Raw genomic sequence first — 26,702 nt, 5'->3', positions numbered from 1 at the left:
GCAAGGAAAGCAAACCTTGAGCAAAGAAAGCAAAAAATGAGCAGATAAAGCTGACTGCTACATGTAGTACCCAAACAGCCTTACTAGAGAATGGCAGCACTTAGGAGCTAAAACCTTTATGAAACAAATAAAGGATCAGTAAGAAACGTGTGGGGAAGGGGAAATTATGAAACCAAAACACCAATTAAGAAGCATATGAGTTTACTATGTAGAGTCCTGCCACACAATACTTTGACAGCAATTCAAAGTGACTGCATGAAGAAAATGGAATTTATACAATTTTTTTAGAGCAATGCATGTCAATTGAAGCACAGAATCTGAACAGTTTTATTGTAGAAACACTCATTGTGCACACAATGAATAAAAACATGGAAGGTGGAAGATATACCACCAGAAACCTTCAAGGAGTAGTAATATATATCCTTTTTTGCAATGTGATTTCTTGTCCAGCCACAACACTAACAAGAGTTAAATATTTTCAAAAACCCACCAACATGGGAAAGTAAGAGGTAGAGATTTAGGAAAAAAATTCTTAAGGGATCCAGGGGGAAAAGAAAAAAGGAGAGCAACATATTGTTACAAAAAGCCCCAAAAATGAGGGAAAACAGTAACGCTAAATGTAGTCTAAGAACAAGAGAAAGCAGATCATGATGTAGCAGCACACAAACTAACATTCTAGAGCACAACAAAGTCCTCTGCATTACTAAAAATGTAGCTGGAACACTGTAATGAAATCCATCAGGAAAAACACAAGGGAACACAGCAGAGAACTCCAATAGATTACAAAAAAATGCATCATTTAGATGAGAGTATTTGCAAGCCATGAAAGTGTATCAAGAAATTGGCTAACTTTTCTTAGTTCACTACTAAGGTGAATCCATTTCCTCTAGTAAATTTAGTTATTAAGAAGTCCACATGTCAGATTAACTATGAAAAGTTATCCAGGGTATTTTTTTAAAATAAGTTCCTTTAAAGGCAGACTTTTAAGAAGTATGCAATAAATTTGAGAAAGACATTTCCAGCACAAGATACTTACTTTTTAAGTTCAGCCCTTAAGTTACTATATGGAATTGTTACAAGTCAACAGTAGGTGGTTTATAAAATGTAATTTTATTTAATGTTACTTTGCTGTTACAGAGGGCATAACATTTTCACAAGGCTTTTTTGGGACTACAATCAATGATTAGCAACACACAATAGTGGTCCAAACTCTCTAACAATCACTGGACAAACTTGACACCTTCTCACATGTGCACAAACCTGCATGGAAAAGTACTAAATTTTATACTTGGACATGTGAACTTCAATTGGTTTTCCCATTCCAGTGTATTAAGAAATGACATGCACTTTAGTCTGCCAAAAAGCACTGCCTGTACTCCAGCAGTAACATGCTGCTTCTAATACATAGTAAAGTGAATACCAGAACTACAAAGGCAGGAGTGTAAGTGAACTTTTATTGGGAAGGGATATCAACTTAAACAGCAGCAACTGAAGATTAAGAGAAGCCCCTGTTTTTGAACACACAAGCTTCTGTATTACATGATACGGGAAGCAACTCAATTTGTGGTTTTCCAAACTTTAAATGCTCAACTTGATCTGGCCCAAAACTTCCATATTCCTACTGAAATGAATACACAGTAGCATGTGAAAGTCAATTATGGAAAGGAAACCCTGCAGAATAAGAAGGGAATGTGGAGAATTAAATGCTATGTGGAACACTCTTTAGTTGCAATTAACTACATTTTCATATCTTACTGTAATACAAAACACAGTCAACTGGCAGGAACTGGTTCAGATTTGTTTTTAAATACCAGGTACACTTTAGTCCGCTACATAAGTGTTTGGAAGTTACTCATGTTTATATGAAATGAAGCTATTAATACTTTTCTACAGCAGTAACCGCACACCAGGAAGGCCAGGACAAACACAAATCAAGGAATGGAGTTTTCCCAAAGCTGCAGTGTGAAAAGACTATAAATTGATTTCCATACACATGGATGGGTTTTCTTTGCTATAGGAAATCCAAGTGGAGCTATAAGGAATGGAGACGTGTAAAAAGGTTTTTTGAGAAGGAAAGGGAGAATGACGCCCCACGTGCAGTTTAGTTTTCTGCACCTTCTGCAGCATCACATTCTTCTCCTGCACTGTCTGATGTCCATAACTAGAAAGAAAAGAAGAACAGTGTCAGCTTTCAGAAGTGTAGCTTGAATTCCAAAAAGAGACAACTACTGAGTGTAAGGAAAAGATAATGAATTAGACTTAAGGATGCCCACAGAGTACCAGTGCACTGCACTGCACAGCCCTGGCTGCCAGCACTTGCTGGGGCAGAGGTAACTGGACAGAGCTCCCCACGCAGGGCAGGGCACAAGGAGCTTTTCCCCTCAGGCACAGCAGACACGTTCTCAATGGCTCCAGCTCTCGTGCCTAACAGTGAGCTCTGCCATAGATCCCAGGCCATTCAACAGCCTCAACAGCAGCTCCAAGGGCAACTTCCATTTCAAACACAGCAGGCTGAATTCTGCAAGTGTAGATTGCCACTCTGGCTATCGAAGCTAAGCACTTCACTCTGCTAACAACAGACACTTCTACTGAAGGACTACTGAAAAATAATAAATGTTGTTGTAATTTTAAACACAGTAATTATTCAGATAGGATATTCCCCAAAAAACTGCCATAGTTGCATATTTTAATACAATTTAGTTGTTCCATAAAGCAGTTTCTTAAATGGTTCAACATTATAATAACATACTCAAACAAACTGATTTTATTCTTAGTACACTGAAATTTCAGAGCTTTTGAATGAAAATCACAACAAGTAAAGCAAGCTACACTGGATGCACACGAGGAGAAACTTTGTTTTGAGGTAGTCATCAAAAAAGTTTGAGTAAAATTCCCTGATAGGTCACAGATGACCTTTTTAAATTCTTGTCCTATCTTATACATTAGGTTGGGCTGAATGCCCCTTCTCCCCTCTACCATAAACACCAGGAAGGATGTGAGCTAACCAGGCTGCTATTCCACATTACACAGCATGAAGTCGGACATCAACTTACACAACATTCAAACTAGGTTATGAAAAGGTATCATAGGCAAACAGCCCAAGTCAGGGCTGTGCTGTGTCTGAGAGGAAAATAAGTGGTTTTTTCCATCACAAATTCAGTCTAAGCAAACACCTGGAGAACAGAACCAGATAATACATAAAAAGGCAACTTACTGTTAGGTTGTCTCTAAGCAACTGCATGATGAGAGTACTGTCTTTGTATGAGTCTTCGTTCAGTGTATCAAGTTCTGCAATTGCCTCATCAAATGCCTGGAATAATTAAATCATCTTTAGCCTTCCTATTAACTGATCATTAAGCAAGCAGAAGCTAAACCTATCAGAAAAGGTAGCTTAAAAAAAAGGCAACATCAGACATTAAATGACCTGCTCTACTTGAAACAAAACCATATTAAAGACATAATAAATTTTCAGCAGCATGGGAAGCTTTTAAGTCACATTGTAAATACAGCCTGCTTGTACCCTTTCAATCCCACTAACAATATGAGCTAGGAAACCAGAAACTTTAAACATGATTATTTCATTCACAAACTCTAGGAAGCAATAATTCATGCAGTTTTAAGCATAAACTCTCTTCTAATTTCCCTGCAGGCATACTGGGAAAAAAAAAGTTACTTACTGTCTTTGCCAGTGTGCAGGCAAGCTCAGGATTGTTGAGAATCTCATAATAAAATACAGAGAAGTTAAGAGCTAGACCCAAGCGAATTGGATGTGTTGGCTGCATCTCCTTCTTGCTGATATCAAACGCCTCCTGATAAGCTCCCTGTGAGTTTTCTATTGTTTCTGTAAAAGAATGACAAACAAAGTGGTTTTGGGTTTGTTTAAATTTTTTTAAAGATATTTCTACCTAGATCACTCCATCTGTAGGAGACTCTACAGTGCTGCATGTAAACTGGTTCTTAGGAAAACAGTGCACTTAGTTTAATCAAAGTAACGATTGTACACCCATCTTAAGTACAGCTGGCACACTGACAAAGCACAAGGAGCAAACTAAGCTACTACAAAGGTATTCAAGAGAATAAATATGCAGAACTTGGTAAACACAAGCATCCAAGACTACTTCAGTCTGCAGTGGTCTCTGATACTTTGGGGGTGCGGACAGGGGAAGCATTTGTTCATTACTTTTTCTACAGAACTTGTACTTCATTCCTTTCTCAGGAGGGACAGGTTCATGTGAGTTATGTGTGCAGAGTAAAGAAGGCCCAATTCCTTGAGGACGTTTGGAAGGCATGTACAGTATGCTCCTGAAAAACTGAAGGTTTGCCTCCAAAATCTGCATGTAGACAGGTCAAGATTAAAAGCCCCAATGTTGTGCCCAGAGTTACTGGGACAAACACCACAGAGAAAAGAGGTTATCAGGTCAGAGAGTACTTCAGGAGTGCTACCTATAATCTATTCCAGATTTATTTCTGATAGACAACCAAAGGGCCAACAGCTGCCTTAAACATGCTGCAGAATGGAAGAAAAAGAAAGGTCATTGTCAGAGCTCAAAATATTCTGTGAGGGAGCCAGCTAGTACTGGCACTGCTCCAGCAAATGCTGGTAAAAGAACTTGTAAGTAAAATATAGTAAGTATTGAAAAGAGTCAAGACTCAAGTAATGAGTACCAAAGGACTATCCATTTGTTGAGAACAGGTGAAAGAAGGCAAAAGGCTAGCAAATCCTGGAGATAAATTAACTTTTAAGTACATAAAATATATTTGAAGCTGAGAAAATAAACAGATGTTTTGAGGTGGAACATCAGAAAAGCTTAAGGTCTTGAAGTTTGTAAGAAGTTCAGCAGAAAAGTCCGCATGGTGATACACGAACTGTAACTTCAGAGCTAAACCCCAGCAGGATCTGCTAACAAGGCTGTATCCATCAACCTCTCCTGCACTGTATCCCCTATCAGCATGTGTGGCATTTAACTGCAGTCATTTTAGCAAACAGGAGCTGGTATTTCTATGCTTGGACAAGCCCAGATTTGTAGCTGTTGCTTGAGACAAAGTATAAATCAGATCATCTTTGCGAAAGCCAAAGGCAAGTTTTTTTCTCTGCTACCCATGGACTTGTTGCTGGCACTTGAATCAAATTAAGGGTTAAGAATTTCTGAATGCAACACATTAATGCAAAGACTTTTACTCCATTCTGTATATTTTCATCTTTCAATGTGAATGCTCCTACAACAGAGGCAGACTAACAAAGCCTTTACTGAAGGGACAACCAGCCCCATCCTCCCACTATGCACTGCCATCGGTTTCAGGCGGCCAAAAAGACAGATCCTGCCACACCCAACCCCAGGGGACACCACAGCATCCACGGGTTCCAGCAGTCCCTCTCCTTGGTGTCACAGCATTACTGCACAACTAATTTTAGTCTGTTATGTAGAAACAGATCACTAGCTTATGCCATTCCAAGAGTTTTTAACATCACAACACTATCTGGGCACCTTGCAAGACAGTTTTAATAATTAATTCAATACATCTGCTCAATACAGAATTAAAATCTTCCCCAGAAGAGGCTCCCGAGGTACTTACAACTACCCATGCACCTGTTCTAATTCCTAGGAAAGGTCTACAGTCTCAAGATGCCCAGTATCAAGTGGCAGTTTCCAGGATTTTTCTGCTGAATCCAAAAGGGCAAACTAAAATTCCCATTAAAATCAATCATTTTAGAGTACAGCTCATGCTTTTTTGCTGGAGTATCAACCTAGCAATTTTGTTGCTTCTTTATAAACACAGGTGACTGCAATGAAGTCTGCTTCACAGTGAAATGGTTAAATTTTCAAGACCAAAGGACTCAACCATGGAGTACAAAATGTTACAGAGATTTGTTTACTTGCCCCAACCAACTTAATTTTAGTAAACAATTATAAAAAAGCAACATTAAATATATTATCGTACCTTCACCTACATTGTTTTCCAGAAGATCTGAATAAGCATTATGGAACAACTCTTCAGGAATTTAGGGTAGATGACAGGAACACCAGCTAAAATTCCCTGGCATACTTAAGGCCTAGTCAGATCTTGCTCTCAGTCTGTATGAAAACTGGAGATTTCTGACTGAAACACAGCTAACTTGTGTGAACTTGGAGTCTGTGTATTTCATTTCCTGGCCCCTCACCCACGGACCAGAGCTGGGAAAGACCCAAGGTACTTACGTTTTCTGTCATCACCACAGGCAACCTCAGCAAGGTATCGGAAGTAGTCTCCCTTCATCTTCAGGTAGAATACCTTGCTCTCTGGATTAGTTGCATTAGCTATTAAATATTTGTCCAAGAGCTCCTGAAACCACAACAAAACACACATTGACACATTGCAAACACCACTGCAACTAAGTTCAATCTACTCTCCCAGATTTGAGTTCATCCAGTTTGGATGGACTCAAACGTTTGCTACAAGGCTAAACGGAGTTCTAAGGCACATTTAGAGCTAGAATAGGTGCACACTTATTCCAACAAACTGAGTTGGCACACAACCATTAAGATGAACAGCCAACTGGCCTATCAGACTGCAAGTAACAAGGAAAGGTTTACTGATGTACAGTTTCAGGACCAAATTTAGTTTCGGGATATACACTTCTCATTTCAAAAACGTTGCAAATGAGTAAGCTTTTACTGGAAAAGCCAAACACGACACAAAGTTTCAAAGCTACTTTTTTTTTCATCAATTCTGTTTATTAGACTTGTGATAAGGAATCTCCAGCCCACCTACCACATGGAGTCAAGGATTCAAACCCATTCAGTCAGCAGCCAACCTCACCAAACTGCACCAGCTCTTCACAAGGCTCTAAAGGAACACCTGGCTGCAGCACAGCAGGGAGGCATCCTCATACCCACCTTGCTATTCCCAGAATGGAAAGAGCAATACAGTGCTCTCCAGCACACCCTGAGCTGCTGCAAACATCACTCCCCTTGTCCACAGCTCCCCTACCTGATACCAGAAGGACAAGGAAAGGTTTGCAAGCCTTCAGCAAGAGAAGGTAAGTCTCTCTCCAAGGCTGCAAGTCATCCTAAGACAAGGGTGAAGAAAGGAGAGAAGAGGTACAGGACTTTCCCCTAGAGAACAGGGTAGCTCAGAGAACTGACAAGCAGCAGAACAGATTCTGGCTGACCTTGCCCCTGAACTCCAGAGATTTTACCCAACTCATTACTACAACCACCCATGTTCTCCAGAGTTGACAAAAGATGCAAGTGAGTTCAGACACACTCAAGGAAACCCTGCAGTACTCAGAGAAATTTCACAGTAGGAATGTAAGTGATAAAGATCTGCATTTACTTATTTGGAAAGTGAACAGGTCAAAAAAGGAGCAGGAAGTTTCCACAAGGCTTGCAGCTGGCTAGTTAAGATTTTTGTTACATGAACATGTATCCAAATACATGAAGCAGCTACAAAGGAAATATTCAAGGAACTGTTAGCTTTCTGCACAAAAATCCTGAGCACTTTAATTGACTACTAAAGCACTATAATCAAAACAAGCTAATTTTAGACACAAACATACTCCCTATGCACACCACCATGCCATTATTACTTCCTTTAATGATCAATAGAAGCAGAGCAGTCCAATTCAAAATGTTTACTCAATCCAAGTCCATTTGAGGTTTTGGCAACTATTTTCAACTGACACTTGTGGAAGGGTACTTCAAATTGGGTCAAAAAAGCATTTTTGCATCCAAACTCTATGTGTCCCATGGATGCAACACTGCAGTGCCCAGACAAGCTGCCTCAGAGATCCCCACCAAGGCAGTAAGGCAACAAGAGCATCATACCTGCCCTTGATACCACCCTAGGGAAAGCAGCAGAAGGTAAGATGATACCAAGCCTGACACACCCTTGCACCTACCAAATCAAAGACAGACGTTTTTGGGAGTTTGTGTAAGGCTATAAAACCACTGCCAAAGCCCAGACACTGGCTATTTGGCAAAGGCATAAGTGAGGAATCTGTGTAACAGTTTAACACAGCCAAGCTTGCAGGGGCTTGAGCAAACATATAGAACAGTACAGCTCACTGGTGTTATGGAAAAAGCAGCAAAACCTTAGGTCTGTTTCAAAAGAAGAGTTAAAAGGTAGTAGGCAGCTGGGTAATACAACATTGGATTAATACTGTTATTGTGCATGAATCATTCCATACTGGAATGAGTTATTCCCATTTTACAAATTTCTGCAACGAAAAGAACTTCACATTTTGGCTCAATGTTTTCCTGCTACTTTTCTCCTATGACAATGTCCACGTCAGCCATAAAAGTGCAACACTGCACAAACCAGTTTCAGTCTCTGAGACAACAACGTGGTAACCTCAAGTCTAACGTCTGACTTTGATTTTCCAAGAAACTGCCCAGAATGATGAAATGTGACACATAATACACCTGTGGTTTAGAAAGGTTCCTTAAATCCATGTTAGAAGAGTAACCACCAGCCTCCAAAAGCCATCCTAGGGTTGGGACTGCATTAAAAAGCAGAGATGTGAGCTATCCATGCGCTCAGATGAACTGTGCCACAGTCTAAGGAGCGCTGACCAGACAAGCAGTGAAGATCCTATATAGCATTTTAAACCAGGTATTTTGCAAAACTCTATCTTTGAGTCATCTTTCAAATACTGAAATGTAACTTTCAAGATGTTACAACTACATCAACAGGAGCAATCAGGCATTTTTCTTTTATGCTTTCCAAAACACAGAAATTTACTGTATACTTAGCCCACAATAAGTATTACACATTTCATTACAAATTTCTGTCTTTGGAGAAGCTCTAGCTCTAGAGCTGATATGGCTTGGTTATGGCTGAAACACACTTAACCCCTGGCATCTAGTGCACACTAAAGAATGTTTACAGGAAAGCTTTAGCATGGCCAATTTAAGCCAAATCTGACAGCTACACTCCCTACTCCCCCTGCCCCACCCCCGATGGCATAGGCCACACACTTTTTCTGGGAATATGAAGGGATTTTGCTGTGCCAGCCCTCCACAAGCAAGCAGCACTGTGGGCCTGTGTGTCAGTGCATCCCTAAAATGCTGCCTTCGTTACACACATCTGATAACCAGTGGCTCTGTCCAAACTTCAGAGAAACTTAGAGAAAAAGTGATGCAGAGAATGAGCTGCAGTTTTTCAGACAGCACAGAGTGGGTTATTTCCTAGGCACTTCTCAGGTGGAGAAGCTCAGTAGCCCAGCAGCTCTCACTCCCAGTTCATCTAAAGGGCCTCCTAATCCTTACACAACACAAGTAGGGAAGAGACCTGTGCCTTTTCTTTCAGCTAGGGTGGAACATTCTCCTTCTGGACTTTACATATTCAGTTTTGTTTTTTTAATAGCCTTAAATGGAACAAGATCTCATTTATGAATCATGTAAGTTAGAACAGAATCCAAACAGACTTTGAATGAAGCTGATTATTTATCATCAGGCCAGATGTTAATCTTTCAAATCAATAATTTATTTGGTGTACTTCATGAGCCATTCATCTCAGGATTATCCTAACTTCTTGGAAGGTATCTTACCCTCCCTCTCAGAGACAAAAAATGCTGGTGGGGTAGTGAGAGCAGACAGCACAGTAAGTCAAATTATTTGTTTTACACTGCTGTGAGTCAGTAAGAGCCAGGAAAACTCAATTTCCTGCATCTCTTCTCTCATCTTTCCTCACCTGGACATTTTTACCTTTCCAGCAGAGAGAAATTAGCCAGGAATCCTTATTTTCAACATCAGCTGATATTAAGTAAAATGGCTACGGGCAGGCAAAGCAATGAAGCAGACCAGAGAGAGCATCAAAATTTTTGTGATTTTACCTAGGCAGAGACAAGCACTGCAAGAGGCATGATTCTGGGATGAAGTAAGGCAATACAGTAGTAGGCTGCCATCCATGCTCACATCCAGTGAATCTGCCCATCCCTTTTATGTATTAAAACACAGCTGCCACCATCATTTAAGAATTGCAGCTCTTCCCATCACCTTCTAAACCAAGCCTTGAAAAACCAGCCATGATGTGCTCTGCACCACAAAACATGCCTCAGAAGCTGCACAAAAGCCACACAATGTCCAAGCTGCTGATCTGCCCTGGTGAGGATGCCTCTCAGAACCAGGAGCAGGAATCAAAGCTCTATCCTCAGACCAGACCCTTTGTGTCCCACTGCAGTTGCATTACAATGGGTTTGCAGTGTGACAGGCTGTGGTTGGCAGCTGCTGCCTCCCCCACACTGCCATATTACGCTCAAGTGGCACGCTGGTCCTCCTAGAGCGTGACAAGATTTCCCACTCCTCTTCTCCTAAGCCTTGCTCATCCATCTCAGTTTATTTCTACCTTCACAGTGTGCAAACACTCTTGTCATCCTAACAGCATCATATTCTCATATATGATATTCTTTTCCCCTCCCATGAAAGGAAGGTTTATTTATCTACTATAGAGATGCCAGCAACAAAGGGCCGATGCTCCCTGGAACAGGTCTGCAGCTGCGTGAAGAAGCCATGGGGAGCAGGCTGGGAGCCTGGCAGCTAGATACTTCTTCCCCTTTCTCTCTCCATTGGCAAACATATTCCTCTACATGCAAATGAAACTTACATTTCAATTGCCTTTTTGGATCCTTCTCCACTCTACTCTTGCTCTTTCCCAGCTAGGTAAGTATCCTCTCAGTCCCCTTTCCCTTCTGTTTAAGTAGGCTCAAGGGTTGAGCACGCGGTACTCACTGACCACTGCAATTAACCTGAGCCAGAAATATTAAGTATATCTGCTCTCATCACTTCCCCATTTTTTCAGCTTTATGAAAAGCAAGCCCTGAAGGAATGTCAGGCATACCTTTACCTGAAGGTATGTCTGACACAGACAATGCAGCTCCCTGAAGACAGAGCTCCTTAATAATCATTTTTGGTGTGTGCATCCAGCCAACCTCTCCTTACAACACACTGGCACACCTCACCTGCAATTCATGTTCCAGTCCCACTCCACACATGCTTCCTGTTCTGTCTTTTCAGGGCAACACCTCCTTGAAAAAGCTGACATCATAACAGAAAGTCCCACTTTCTCCACACCTAAGCCTATTTTAAAAGGCAAGACTGATTGAGACATTAAGTTCAACCATAGTGTACACTACATACTTTCTATACAGTCTAACTACAGGGTAGGTTCAAGTGGCAGAAAAATACCACTTTATCTGGTCTGTGCTGTTCTCTCTTCCCACATATCTAGCTATAAAAAATCTCAACAGCAAAGATAAATTTGAAAAAAAAAGCCATCTTGAATACCCAACTGACCTTTTAAGTTTCCTTCAGCAGTTGTGCCATTTAGACTTGGGCTTCAGTAAGAGTAGCAAGTACATGAGTGTAAGTCTCCTCATATATTCCAATATCACAAGCTAGTGGACATATTCTTCACACTTAGCCATTCAATACCAGAGGAGAAACGTGAACCAGGTCAGCTCCAGACATTATCTACTCATCACAACTAGTTTGAGGCCAATTTTCAAAGGACATTAAAGACAGCATGTGCCTAGGTATGGACAGGAGTTCTCAATGTGGTAAACTCAAGTAACCTAAAACATTTACAATGCCACCATCACTCAGATGTCAACACCTATGACATGTTTGGGTCACAACACCAGCACCAAGTTATTTAATGTTATACTGTTAAAAGACAGATCTACATTGTCATTTGCATTCCTCACTGAGTACAGTTTATCATTAATTTTGTTGCACTAAAAGGAAAAAAGTCAATGTAAAAGCAACCATCAGAAACAGCAATGATCTCCAAAAGTTTGTCCCATAAGTTAAGCTGCTGCATGGTATTTAGCAAGGAGTGTGTTGATGCGCTAAACAGCTGGCACCCAACTTTCTGAATGAAGTCTATGTTGGATAAAGTTTGATTTTTCAAGTCAGACTGTTTCAGCAATGCTCTTGAGCCTTAAGCCCACGTATCTTACTTCAAGATGTCTAAAATTCCTTATTTCAGCACCATCTCCATCTTCTGTGAAAGTAATTTTAAAGGCTATTTTTAAAAGTGAACATCTTAACAGTTTGTGTGAAGTAATTGGCATTTGCAGGTTTTAGTAATTAAAACAACGTCCTTCACCTGGCTTGAACTCATATGACACAAAAAGTATATAGAAAAACCCAAAATCTTATAGTAGTAATTTTTTGACAGAAGAACAAACTAGTAAATATCAATACTTATAAAATCAAAGAAATTATATTCCTCCTCACTGCATAATGAAAAAGTTCAATTATATGGGGGAAAAAAAAGAAAGAAGAAAAAAGAAACCAAGTTGAACTTCTGCTCAGCACCTTTTAGCTGTCTAAGTGTTCTCAGACCTGCCAGCAGAGGAGGTGCTGTCATTCCAGAATACCACTTTTTCACAGGTTTTACAGGAACTAGACTGAGTTTCATTGCTGTTTCCTAGATGTTTCTTTGTTTTCTCAACTGACAGTGAATGTTCTCTATTTCGAGCTCTAAGTGCTTTTGGGTTGTTTTGTTTATCAAGGAGCACAGCCGCCAGGAGCACAGATGTTACCTGGGTCACAGCAAGTAACTGATTGTTTAATGTTGTACCAAACACTAATTAGCCAAACCCCACAGAACCAAAAAGTCACATGTGAGTGAAGAAACTGTTTCAAAATAAACCTGTTTTGAGACAAGGTTCCTAAAAATAATACACAAGGCAGAGAGTGCATGTCAACACTTCTAGCAAGTTACCTCACCATCCTGAAACATGGATTCAACATCAGAGTCCCATCTAGATGAGCAGCCTGCATCTCACAGAACACCATGAGAGTATGAGGCTACATGAATTCAGGGCTGCAGAATGCAAAACATTTGAAAAAATTATTCCGTCTCAAGTATTTTTGATGGTCCATTCAGACCCAATATGAAAAAAAAAAGACCTAGAAGCAGCATAGACAGAAATGGTTTCTACCCCAACTGCAGTAAAAAAGCAAAGCTAAAGATGGTGAGGCAGCTCAGACCAACATAATCACCTAATATAACTTAAATGTGAATTTAAACACATCAAATATTCCAAAGTCTCTGACAGCACAGATGATTGGGGTGGGCTCAGACCTTTCAATAAGGCTTCTACTCACAAATGACTGCCTGTTTTAATCGTCTAGCAGAGTAGTATTTAAGACTTCTTGACTATTTTAAGTAAAATCAGTCATTCCAAAGTCCACAGTATGACTCACTGAAACCTAGGTGTTTTTTAACGTTCAGCAGTTGTTTTCTTGACAGGAAAGGGAGAGTCCCCTGCTGCTACAGTAAGATCACTTTACTTTCAACACTGTAATTCAGCGGAACCTTCAGGAGTTCTTCATCCTTCAGGATTCAAGCTCTATGCAACAACTCCTTTTGGGAGAACATTAAGTGATTTTCATACAGACCTCTCCAGACTAACAGTGTTTAAGTTTATGTATTGAGGAAAATATGTGTGTACCTTTCCAGTAATGGCATGGCCTTAAGATGACCTGACAAAGCACTATTGAAAGCAGAGACAAACGTACCTGACATGAAAACAGAGAGGGTGACCTAATTCATCTTTTCCATTTGGTTCCATGTCTTTGTCCATACAGTTGTAAGAACTGGCAGCCAATACCTAGGATTGGCCCTGAATGAAGTATCTGGAATCTCACTTAACAAATGCACTGAAAGCCTGAGCTGCAGCACGTCTGCCCACACTATTCCCACCTGGGGCTGAGATTAATTTAATCTAGAATTTACACTCACTGCTTATACTTCTCCTCAAGTTAGAAAGTTCTGTGGTCCCCAGAGAACTATGTAAGCCAGGAACTAGAAATGTATGGAAATACAAGTTCTCCTTTCTACAGATTTTTCAGACAAGATGAACAATACAGTGAAAGTCAGAGAACTATTTAAGTTTTTATGGAAGACCCTAAAGTTTTCCAGTTTCCCTCCATCAAATGTAGAAATGAGTATTAAAAAAGAAGTCATTCCTCTTTTCAAAAATTATAAATTTTTGATGAATTAATGGCCATACAGCCAAAAGCTTTCAGGAAAAATTCCTTGGTATCTGACATTTATCTCAGATTGATTCTAACATTCTTTCATGACTGCGTTTCACATATTTCTAATTCCTCAAAATATTTCCAAGTGCTCTTCTCCTCTTAGCAAACACACATTTTAGACACCAAATCATTCCCTTCAGAATCCTGGCCATCTAAAAGCTTTTTTCAGCATCCATTCATGACATTGTATAATATGACAGAATCAAACAAAAGAGTCTAAATTTTCATTTAAAAACACTTTATGCTCTGCAGCTACAGAAGCCTAAAGGTAAGACTGAATGACTGGCCAAGGTATAGCTAGACTAACAGCACTCAAGAGGAACAGCAGCACACAGGAGTTATGTGGTCTTAGGTACATTGCCCTTACAGAAAGGGCAATTTTGACTTGCTTTAGTTCTCATCTCTCTTTGGGAGCTCTTGATCAGAGGCTTGGGATCACTGTAACTCAAAAGGGTAACACAAGAGATGCACTTTCTTCCCATTGCATAGTGTAGCTTGGAAGAGCCTTTTGCATCATCCAACTTTATCTTGAAGGAAACCCAGCAATGTATTATTTTACTCAGTCTATTGGGACTGTGATTGGGAGCGTGCCAGTAATTTGTTACTCCCCAAATGAGACAATCTACAACTACTTCCTGGAGAAGTTTTGTCCAGGAATGATGTGGCTGTCAGGCAGGTAAGAGTATATATAGTGTATTTAGAAAAGCTATTATTAAAGCAAATGCAAATTCTTCTGTTTTCAGAGCTAAACACTACTCATATATCAGGCTACTTCAGTGAATGGATCATATAAATTAAAGGAGAGAATAAAGAGCAATAGAGCAAATAATAAACCCTTATCAATATTAGAAACTGGTAAATGAAACCCTTGATTACTTAATAAATTTAGAGACAGGTACAAGCAAAATCATAGCTAATTCAGGACTTCCAGTTCTTAGATCTTGACACCTGATGTTTTGGTGGGTGCACAGACTACAAGATGTGAAACTCAGCACTCAAATTGTTTTGGTGCCTCTCCTATGTGCACAGCTCACACAAACTGGGCACTGTTATATATTCAGATATAGAGGATGGGTTAGCAAATGACAAGCTTAAAAATCCTCAGTATGCACAGCTGAAGTGTTCTCATGTTGGTTCCAGCTTCCTGGGATGCAGAAAGGATGAGGAGGAACTTCTATATCCCTCCAATAAACTTGGTGGAGCTATACTGAGCATCACAAATGCAGTGCTCAAGAATAGTTATTACTTACCTTACCTTTGTGACAAAATTGGCTTCAAGTTTATTGGCAGTAAGAAAGCACCTGGCCCCTCAGTCTGAAAGGCCAAGAGCATAAAGCTAAATATCAAAACATTGATTAATGAAGCATGCACCTTCACCTACCAAAGTATACCCATGCACTTTTACCAGCCCTTCCTCTGCTGTTTTCTTTGCTACCTTCCTCTGAAAATCAGGCATCCCCCCACTGCTGAAACCAGAATACCAAGTTACAGTGCCTGTATAGAAACTGTACAATCTACTCCTTTAATACTGTACTAAACGACCCCAAATGGCATAATGTCAAAGAAATCAAGTGTAATAACCTTCAAACTCAAGTGTGTTCTTTTCCCATCAAGCTCTCTCTCTCTCTTAAATACAGCCTGCTGTGTTTTTCTTCAGAAAGGCACCTCATCACATTAGTATCCAAGATAGTAGAAGTGCCTGTGAGACAACTGTCTAGCAGGTAAGCCTGACTGTGATTTACAAAATCTGTTAAAAGCTTCACTGCATTAGCAGAAAAACAGAATTTTTGGTTTTGTTTTCCAGTTTGACCTAGTGAGCACATCCTACTTTCTCAAGGCCACCAAAGCCATAAATGTCCTCCAAGAAATTAAGTAATTCTAGACAGCATTCTGCTGTAAGGGGAGGGGGCAGCAAGCAATGACTGCATGGGATGGAGGCTGCAGCTCCAGCAGAATTCCTTGAACTATTCTCAGCTGGACTCTTGAACAGTTACAGTCTGTTCAAGAACCTCAGTGCACTCTAGGCTTTGTTCCTGCAAGAATCAGACCCTTTTCAGAAATGATTAAGTTTCCTTTGCACAAGAGTGAGGATTCCAGCAGCAGATCCTATTGAAAGATCACAGAGAAGGTAAGAGAAGGTAAAACTATGAATAAGTTCAGATCTAAGTTTCAAGCATATTACACAAAAAAAAAAAATTAAACTATTAAGTTCCACAATTCTTACCACAAATGTGTTGATGGTTGCTAGAGGTTGTGCTAAGAACACAAAGGAAAAATCATCTCTCTCTCTCTCCACAAATTACTTTTCACAAAAAAATATTTTTTATTCCAAACTATTCATTCAATTCAGATTCACTCCACAATTCTGGACTTACCAAGAAGTAACATTCCCAACCTAACTTTTATGAAGTAGCCTTTCCCTTTATTCAGTCACTTAAGAATAGCAGCTCTTTTAACTTAAAAAAGGTTAAAAGTGTACTTGCAACACTGTCCCCAATCACAAGTAGGACAACTAACTCAAGTTCAAATGTAATATTAAGTGATTAGCATGCCTGACCTTCAAAATAAAACTGCATCCTACACAGTTTCCTGTATCAAAAGACTATATGTAATATCCTTTTATTTACGGGTTTCACCTCTATACCACATACATTTCTGTACAAACTCTCTTCCCTGACAATAGCAACACAGAGACAAAGAATTCACAAGATATGAAACTTTGGCAATTGTTTAGACAGCATCATGAAGCTGATACCTACTGAATATGGCAAATTTCTCCATGTGCAAAAAAACCCACCAAGATTTCAATTTTCTGTAGGCCAAAAGTAACAGTAGGGAAGAAATAGGGCTATGGTCAAAGTTATTCATCAAGACATCAGATATTTTAGCTGATATGAAGAATCTATTTGCTACTGCATGAAAATGCCAACTTCACTTTCAATGATCTCTGAACTTGTGCTGTTGAAACAAACTGCTCTAAACATTACCTTCTAGCATGGAGATTTTTGTTCTACTCATTTTAAGTGACAAACTTTAGAACTAGATCTACAAAATGGGTAATAATCAGAAGTGGACAGATTTTTTTACTCATTTTCATTCGCTTTTATTGTTTCTTAAGTACGTGAAGCAGCAGCAAGAACACTGCAACCTCGGGGAGGAGGGAGGGAGGGAGGGAGGAAGGAAGGAAAGGGGAGCTGGCAAGAGCAACGCACCAATACATGCTTTCAACAATTAACAGTAAAATCTCAGAAGATCAAAGCATCCCACCAGCCTTAAGACAGTAAAAATACAGACATTGCACACCTATAGCTCAAAACTATTTCATTGCAGGCACTGCCACAGGGTGGCAAAAAGAACCAACAGCACAAGTAATGTGACCACTCCGTCATTTCTCAGAGTTCACAATGCCATCGCTCATTTCTAGAGAAACAAGCCATCGTGGGCCTGACACAATACAATGTAAAAACGTTTACAGAGGACACTGTGAAAAGTGATGTTGAGAAACAACTTAAAAGCCTCAGGTATGTAACTTTTCTACACAAAATTTTTAAAGAATATTTAAAAAACACTTTAACACTTCAGCTAGAGACAGGCGAAGTAACAATCAAGACACAGTTGTTTTCAAGCCCTAATGACTTTGCATATTCATCGAAATTTAAACTGTGGGCAAATAGTTACCAAATCTTATCTCTATTACTCCACGAAGAGCTCCAACACATCAGGACCTAGAAACTGAACACATGCAAACAGGCACAAAACCCCTCAAGCTGTAAGTGGAGAGTGCTTCCAGGCAAGGGCTGCTGTCTTTCCTGCCTTCACATTACTGCTCTCTAAAGAACAAAGGAGCCTGAATGCAACACAAGTTATAGCCATGGCAAAACGACCAAGGCTCTCAGAAAACCCACCAGTTTAATCTACCTTCCCAGAAAGGTTCCAATTCAGAAGTTAACTTTTTAAAAAAACTATTGTCACTGAACAGTGGAGTGTGCATAAAATTAAGCAGATCTTATACTGTGTGTTCCATCTTCAAAGTTCCCCACATCATTTCACTAATTATAGGAAAGTTGCTGCTGCATCCACCCCTTCTACATTATCTAGTACCTGTCTTGAAATCACTCAAGTCAAGAGAAAGCAACATGAACTTTGTGCTCAGAATATATGAATCAACGTAGTGTAACTTTATCTTGAAAAAAATTAAGTTGCTAACCTGTTTTAGTCAAGGAGAAGTGAGTTTCACGAACAGTTATAACTATGAGTCATAAGGGATGATTCAACATTAACTCTCTACATTACCAAAGAATTAGTCAATCAATACAGAGAGTTCAGCAAAACTCCTGAGTACCTTTCAAATAAAACATTTATGCAAGTTGTTTGACAGCCATACCATTTCTCTATTAAAGAGCTACTCTCATCTGAAAGACCAGTCATAAAATTAACAGCTAAAAAGCATTCAGATCATGCCTACTTGCAAGGTAGGCAGTTAAAGAATGTCAGTTAAATAATCAGTAAAAGCTTTATTTTTATGCATATACCTATATACAGATATCTCAATGTAATTCTGAATATTTGTATTCTAGTGGTGATTAAATTTAAGTTCTTTATCAAACCATGACCTGAAACAATGCCTACTTAACTGGCTTGGGGCATTTTTTTGCAGGAAAAAAAGTAATTACAGATTCCATGTTCATGCCATTTTAATAAAAAAATTTGCAGCATTTTTAATGCTAGCACAAGTACTTATACATGAAGATTTAGAAATATGCCACACCAGCAGTTAAAAAAAAAAAGCTTTTGAAAAAACTGTTAGTAGTATGACTAACAGCAGTCACACTCCACCCAACACACCCACCCTTGCTAAATCCAAATACTCCAGATGACAAGCAACCTTTCCATACTATTTGCCAGCAGTTGTTACAGTTTAGCTGCCTTCCTAGAATTAAAAAAAGCATCTCTGAGATTCAGCTGAAGAGATCTGAAAAAGCCACAAGCTGTTACCATAGTACTAGTACAGAAAAAATTATCATTCAAAGGAGGAGCCAAACCCATGGTGTGGCTCAGCTTTAGGAAACCCATCCTTTGTAACGCCTGCTCCTCCTGAATTCCAACCTCTCATATGCTGACTCATGGATCATGAGGAGTGGTAGATGGAGAGGAAAGGGAGGGAATCAGAAGAGAACAGAACTGCACATGGCCCTCAAAGGGAGAATAAAAAAAGGAAGGCTTGCAGTAGATAGCCGACACCTCCTCCTACCAAAGGAAGGCACATCTTTGCAGCAGGTCAGGACAGGACAGGAAAAGCATGCTCAGCTGCGGGTTTTGGTCTTCACTACTTCCTGCAGCCTTGCAGGCCGGAAGGAGAGAGCTGCCAACAGGCCATTGCTGAGAACAGAGAATGACTAGAGTGCATTGAACAAATCATCTAGCACAGGAAGAGCTTGCTTTCCCTACACTGGAGGTCTGTGCCAGCATGGCTACCAGAATAGCTGCTGGCCACCATCAGATGGGGTGCAATAACTTCAGCAGAGACACTGTGTGAAGGGGTTCACGCCTCTCCCTATGGAAACACGAGTTCCTTGTCAAAATGGTACAACCAGTATGAGATTTTATGCATCACCTTCTCCAAGGCACTAGATTTGGTTAAAGGACAAGGGGAGATTAAGAAATCTGAAGAGTGAGCCTTACATGGAGGTCCTAAGAAATTAGTTCTGAAGCGGGGCACTGAGTAGAGAAAGAAGAGTGACACAAATGCTGGCCCTTCATCACACAGGGTTCTAGTGAAACTTTTGTCACAGGAAGCAGGAATCCTACAGAAGTCCCATCATTTTCACAAAGGTGAAAGTTTCAGAATTTCAATACACCTGTAACTGGAGAAACAATTTTGCTCTTGTGGAAGGCATGGGCACTTAATTGGTAAGGAATTAACTAAAAGCTAATAAATACGAAAATTATTTTCAAGACAACTCACTTTGATTTAGAAAGAAAGAACAAACCTAGGTGGCAGCATACAAGGAAGCATACAGGTATTTTCAGCACAATCCAAAGAAGCATTCCCTTATACGTGAGTCAGAACACTTAATCAAGAAGAAAAAATCAGTTACTTCCAGACTAGTTACCTTTAAAGTCACATCTCCTAAACAAATCTAGAATAAATTTACCTCAAAATTGTCTATTTCTTTATAGACTTGCTTCCTCTTGGTCTCACATTAGCAATACTAGACACCAAAAAAAAAGGTAACTAAGAGGAGCAAATCAACCACTGAAGATGATCTGCCACAGAATTACTACTGCATTATGCACATGCAGTTTCTTGCAGATACAATTCCCTGGTCATGTAGAACTGGGTCCAGCAGCCTCCACACTGCTGACACACAACTCTTGAGCTCCCACTACAGTTTTCCTATCAATATTATCTGGAATTCTGCTGCTTCCACAGAAATGTACTTCTGGGTTTAATGCATGCTTAGGGTATCATTCCAGTCTTTACACCTTAGCTTTACATTGCTCCATAATTACTGCAAACTCATCTCAAAGATACCCTGAAAAGTCAGCTTGTATCTAACAAAGACTATTTCTACATGTCTCTTTCCCCCCTTCAATACAGATGTTTAAGTTTGTAAAGTCAAATTTATAACATTCCTCAGAATGTCTCTTGAGGATCCCTTTAGAGTATTCTTCTTCGTGAGGAAGTAAACAAAATACACACATTGTTTCAATGTTTGTAGCAAGTTATTAGCTGATCTGAATAAAAGGGTTTTCACATTTCCAGCTTATCTTACAAATAGGCTTACTAACCACAGCAGAAAGGCTAAATTCTCTGTATCTCTGCAACTACCTGGTGAAATACTGCATATGGATCACTCCACCCAAAAATGTACCTCACAGACACCCAAAACCGAGTATCTCAAATGCCTCGACACACATAGGGCCAAAAACATAGTGCAGCTGATCCTCCTCATCACGGTGACCCATGTAAGGTTGTGGAAGTTATGGTACTAACCTCACCTACTCCAGCTCAACACTGCATGATATGCCCCAACCGAAAAAAAAAGTCCCCACTTACCAGCACCGTGGTGCAGATGGACCTGAGCTCAGACTCCACCTTCTCCCGATAGTCCTTGATAAGCTGCATCTTCTTGTCACTGGTGTCTGTCTTCTGCTCGATGCTGGAGATGACCCTCCAGGCCGAGCGCCGCCCCCCCACCACGTTCTTGTAGGCCACGGAGAGCAGGTTGCGCTCCTCGTTGGACAGCTCGGCGCCTTGCTCCGTTACTGCCTTCATGCAGGTGGCCATGTCATCGTAGCGCTCGGCCTGCTCAGCCAGCTTGGCTTTCTGGATCAACTCGGTCTTATCCATGGTGGCTGGCAGTGGGACAAGAGCAGTGCAGTAGCAGAAGAAGCTGGAGATGTCACACTATCAACACGAGAATGCACCTCAAAACCTGACAGAAAGAAGACAGCAACCATGATGCCAGGACAAACACCACCGAACACGATCCTACAGCACCCACTGCAACCCAGCAAAAAACGAGAATTACTGTGAGCCTTGCCTTCCCTTCCCCATCTCCAACTTCTCTTCCAGGAGAGGCGGACTGCAACATCCTGCCCTTCCATGCAAGGCTACGGGGACTCGTCCCAAGGGTCCACCCCTCGGGAAACCACGACCTAGAAACCCAGGCGGAGAAGTCACACTCAGTCGGTGCTATCCAAGGGACGGCAGCCAGCCGCCAAGCAGTGGAAATAGCTGCTTTTCCATCAGAAAAAAGTCATCACCCCGCTTTTCCTTCGTGCCCTACGTGAGCATATTAATATGCCCTCTAACAGGGACTGTGGAATGATGCCTGGTTACCACCCTGCCTAGGGCCCTCGCCCAAATCCCTGCCCTCGTGTGCTAGCAGCCCTGCGGGCGAGCGCCGGAGGCAGGCGGGCACGAATGCCGGGACTGGCGGGAAAAAATACATAATAAAAGCAGCAAGACGAGCTCGGCGCCGGCGAACGCAGCAGGGGTTAAACCCCTCCAGGACCCGCCTCCCTGGGGGCGAGCGAGGCCGGGGACGCGAGGCCGGGGAGGGGGCCCCGGGCGCTTCTCCTCCCCGCGGCGGGGCGCGGCGGACCCAGGCCTCCCGTCTGCCCCGGCGGCCGCCGATCCGGACTTCGGCGCGGCGGGGGCCCCGCGCTGCCGGCGGGGAGCGCGGCGGCTCCCGGTACACGGCAGCGGGTGCGGTCTCGGGCTCAGCGGCCGCGTCTCCTGGGACGGCGGGGGGCGGCCGACAGAGTCCCCGTGGCGACGGGGCGGGAAGAGGAAGCGGCAGCGGGTGCGAAATGGCGGCGCTGGATGCACCTCCCGCTCCCCGGGGCTGCCGAGCTCTCCACGCCGCGATCACAAAATGGAGGACGCGGCGGGAGGAGGCAGCGGAGCGGGGCCCATCCCGCCGCCGGCCGCGGCCCCGCGCTCACCTGGGTCCGCCGGGCTGTGGGGCCGGGCCGCACCCGGTCGGTGCCGCGCTCGGGGCTGTGGCGGAGAGAAAGAGCCGCTCCCGTCTCGGCCGAGCCAGCGCTGAAGGGCGTTGGCGCGCGCACCGACCCGCTGCGCGGCCCGCGCCCACGCGGCCAATAGCGGCCCGGCCTGCGCGCCCGGCTCCGCCCCCCCGCGCACCACCCGCCAATCGGAGAGGAGCGCGCCGCCGCGGGGGCGAGCGCGGGCAGGGCGCGAGCTCGGCTGGGCCCGTGGGCTGCGGCTGGGGCCACGGGGTTTCCTCCAATGAGATCCAGGGTGGGGTGACGTCACTGTCGCCATGGTGACGCCGCTACAACCCCCCCCCCCCCCACCCCGCCCTCGCCTCTTCCCCCCCCCCCCGCCCGGCGCCCGGGACCGGGAAGGGGACCGGGCACCGGGAATGGGGGATGGAGGGGAGGGGATGGCGGGAGCGGGGCCTGGGGCTCCCTTTGGAAGGGCCCGGCCGAGGCGGTGCCCGTGCCGGCAGCGGGGCGGGAGCGGGGGGGCGAGGCGGTGCCCGGGCCCGCAGCACGGCGGCTGTTGTTCCGCCCGCGGGCGGCCGCGCCCTCGGGTCGGTGCTCCCCGCAGCGCCGGCGGGCGGGAGCTCCCGCAGGAGCGGGCGGCGAGCCCGGCCCTGCCCGGGCGGCCCTGCGGCGGCTCGGGCGCGGCACGGCTGGGAGCGGCCGGGCGGCCCTTCCGGAGCGGGCCGGCCGAAGTCCGGGCGCTGCCGCCGCCCGGTGCCGGGGCCGGCGGGGTCTGGTACAGGCACTGCGGGGCTTCGCATTCCCGAGTACGTGTTCCCGGAGCCCCACGCGGGTACAGGCAGCATTTCCCATAAGCAACGATCAGTATATGTGCTTGTTTTCATCCTCTTGATTTCACCTTAATTCTCTAGAGGTCAGACCATGCTATGACGTACAATAGTAGCGAGTTACCCACCCGTGGCTGGATAAAGGATAAAGGTGAGGCGCCTATGGCCATATGTATGTCCAAACCGTTGGCTGAGTAGATGCATGACTTGTGTGCACTCACGCTGCCCGAGCCTCAGAGGATGTGGTGAGGACACGGTGGGTTTGTGTTGTTGGTCTTGCCGTACAAAATCAGGTCAAGTGCATCTGGTGAATCAGGGCTCGGGCGAGGTCAGGTTCTCCAGTGTCTGTGCAGTACCAGGTCTGTGCGTCAAGTGATGAGATTCCTCACCTTTGTTTTCAGCATCACCAAATATAGTCATACTGAGGAACTTCAGCATCCGGATGGGATGATGAAGTCTCTGAATCAATCCCAGGATGTTACTGTCTCAACTCCTAAAGCTCTTGGTCTCTGTTTGGACTAGAACTGGGATTGTGTATGTGGAAATTTGAGCTATACTGTGAACAAGACACTTTTCTTAGTCATTTGAGTTTGGGAAACATTGCTTTATTAGAAAAAAATATAGAACAATAGATAACAACCTTTTCAAATTTAATGAAACTCATAAACTGCTCTTGGTCTCCCCCAGAAGTTACCTCTTGGTAACTTGCTACAGTTTTAGGATGCCCATTTATTCTTCCTTGTTGGTAGGATATGTTCTCTTTTCATTAGTCCCTATTAATTTTCTTCATTTACATGAAGTAAAGACCAAAATTGACCAATTGTGTAACAAAACCTTTTTTAATAACACCATGTCTCTATCAACTAACCATTCCACCTATAAGGCGTGGGTGAGTCTGTTTTATTTGAGGAAGAACAGCTGACTTAATTGAGGCTACTTCCTTTGCTGATTCACCTCAGAAATGGGGAAGATATTAAGAATTACCCTCCTAACATTTAGTTCCCATTTCTCTCCCACCTATTGAGAGGCTACATTGAGAAATACAGACCCAAGTTAAGAGTTGGGAAGAGCTGAGCAGAGCAGTTTGTGTGCACAGAGCAGTGACTGAACTCCATGCATGATGTAGAACCTGATGTATGTGTGCAGAGCAGCTGTGTGGCCTTTGTGTCTGCCTTCAAACCCCCTCTGTGCTCCTTGCTTTTCAGGCTTGGGTCTTGTGGGCTAACGTGCCCTAAGATTGCCCAGCAATATTGATTTAATCACATAGCCATAAGCTTATTTCCCCAGAAGAATCCTTTTGCTGAGTAGGAATGTTGTCTTTTGGGGAGCTTTTCAGAGAAGGGGCTTGAAGAATTTCTTGTGTTTAGTTGAGAAAAATAAATGTTAAGAGGAGATTTGATGTTGTCTCACAGGAAGAGTAAATGGCATGGATATAGAATTGTTGTTTAAATGGAAGACAAATGTGTGTTAAATGGTCACTAATGAATTTAGACTGTAACTTAGAAGGATTGGAATTTTCAGTGCAATGAGGCCACGAGACAGTTTCCCTGTGCTGAGGGCAGGAAACCCATCCACTCAGAAAGAAGAGCCTGATGAGTTTATAAAAGTGCTTATGTGATGTAATTGCCTGGAATAGCAGGAGAGTAAGCTCCAGAAGCTTTCCAAATCCATGTTTCTTTTATTGCTTATTACATATTCTTATACATGCTTAGTCCATGTGTAATTTAATGTACAGTTTACTGCATAGCATTATCCTTTATTGAATTAAAAAAAACTAATTTCCTGTAGAGCATTTCAGGAGTGCTATAATCTTACTGACCATTAAGGACTTTACCCTTGTCACCACTATGAAATGGTTGGCATCATTTTGTCTTGTGTGCAGGAAATTAAAAAATCAACACTTCTGGTTACCTATATGAAGAAATTTAAGCCTTAATTTCCCAAGTGGTAAATACTGTATCAAAGACCTTCATTTCCAGTGTAGTAAATGCTTTATGCTACTTTGCAGGTAGAGAAGGTCCACCTCCCACTGACTTCAGATGCACCTACTCACATTCAGCATCTTAGCAGCTCACACCACAAATTACTCAATTGGGGTGTGGGAGAAAAATAAGGAATATATATAATGCAAATTCCTCAGACTTACATGTGAACTTTACAACAGAGTCAGAAAACAGTTTTCTAGAGCCTCTGTTATTTGCTATGAGACTTTTCTTGCTTTTAGTCAGCAGAACCAGCCCCCTCCATCAAATGCTTTCCATCTCTACAGCAAAGGAGGTTGAGATGGTACAGGCAGGAGTGTCCTTCCTACTGTCTGTCCAACAGGTACATGGCAGGTCAAAGTGGCATCTCACCAAGCAAACATACAGCACTGTGAATGAAGCTAAACACACGAGAACTCCCCAAAACAGACTTCTGTCATGGGATTTACCCAGACTACCACTGAACAACAGTGTGAGTGAGCTCTTTGGACATGCAGCATGCTCCTGAACTATACACAATAGTCCTGTCATGGGTAGCAGTAGAAAAACTTGCTCATTTTGTGTCCTGCCTTGAGTAGGATGGAGATTCTTTACAACTAGTCTTGTGTCTGTTCACTTCATGGCCAGAGAACATATTTTATGTTTATTAAGGCCCTGTGTTCTGGTGGTTAAGGACTTTTCTGTTTTGCTCCGATACTCTTCCTGTAATCTCCTCCTTATTATCAGCCCCCTAATTTACACTGCTATCCCATCTTACCCCTTCTGATTCCTGCCTTCTGCTCAGCTCCTGCCTGTACACTTGTTCTCCTGCTGTCATTCTTTCTGTGTCTGTACCCTCTGCCCTCCCTTTTTTGTTCCAACTGGGCAGAGAAGAAGACTTTCTTAGGAGGCCTAGATATTTAGCAGTCTTATATGAGAGCTGGAGTCTTAAGGAAATTCTGCAGGCAAATTTTAAGATGTCAGCTGAGGGTATTAAAATTGAGTTTTCTCTTGATGATTTCTATGTTTGGTTAATTTTTCATGAAACCAGTGTAAGACTTAGCTTCCATCTAGCCAATTTCTTGAGGAGTTTTAAGGTGCCACTCTGATGGTTACAGGTGTTGGAATTCTTTGATAATCAAATTGTAATAAAGTGTGTCATCCTGGACACAACTGGAATTCCCTCTGATTTTCTCTGTGAAAAACAGCTAAACCATTCTAGCTAAAACATGAAAAACATTCTAAGTGTGTTCATATAGACTGGTGTGTATTTAAGCCTTTGGAGAGGAACTAAACCAGTGGTCGTGACTCTTCTAGATAAAACTTAAGTTTACTTAAATTCGTTTATCTTGCACTTGGTTGGGAGACTTAGGAATGAAAGGATAAGATGTCTCGTTGCCCTTGTA

At 42.5% G+C, this 26,702-nt stretch overlaps 1 protein-coding gene across 1 annotated transcript; it reads right to left on the bottom strand.

Moving 5' to 3' along the window:
* Positions 1-1,091: 1,091 nt before the first annotated feature.
* Positions 1,092-22,641, bottom strand: YWHAQ (tyrosine 3-monooxygenase/tryptophan 5-monooxygenase activation protein theta). Its single transcript, XM_071440990.1, has 6 exons — positions 22,485-22,641; positions 21,091-21,469; positions 6,198-6,321; positions 3,678-3,841; positions 3,215-3,310; positions 1,092-2,161 (listed from the first exon to the last, which is right to left on the bottom strand). Exons 2-6 carry the CDS (start codon positions 21,382-21,384, stop codon positions 2,102-2,104), a joined length of 738 nt encoding a protein of 245 aa, XP_071297091.1. The 5' UTR covers positions 21,385-21,469; positions 22,485-22,641; the 3' UTR covers positions 1,092-2,101.
* Positions 22,642-26,702: the final 4,061 nt, after the last annotated feature.

Source organism: Agelaius tricolor, unplaced genomic scaffold (assembly GCF_023055355.1).
Source record: "Agelaius tricolor isolate 1412-34295 unplaced genomic scaffold, bAgeTri1.0.p SCAF_1, whole genome shotgun sequence".
NCBI classification, from domain to species: domain Eukaryota; kingdom Metazoa; phylum Chordata; class Aves; order Passeriformes; family Icteridae; genus Agelaius; species Agelaius tricolor.
Note: the sequence above shows the minus strand (reverse complement) of the source record. Positions and strands in the feature narration are given on the sequence as shown.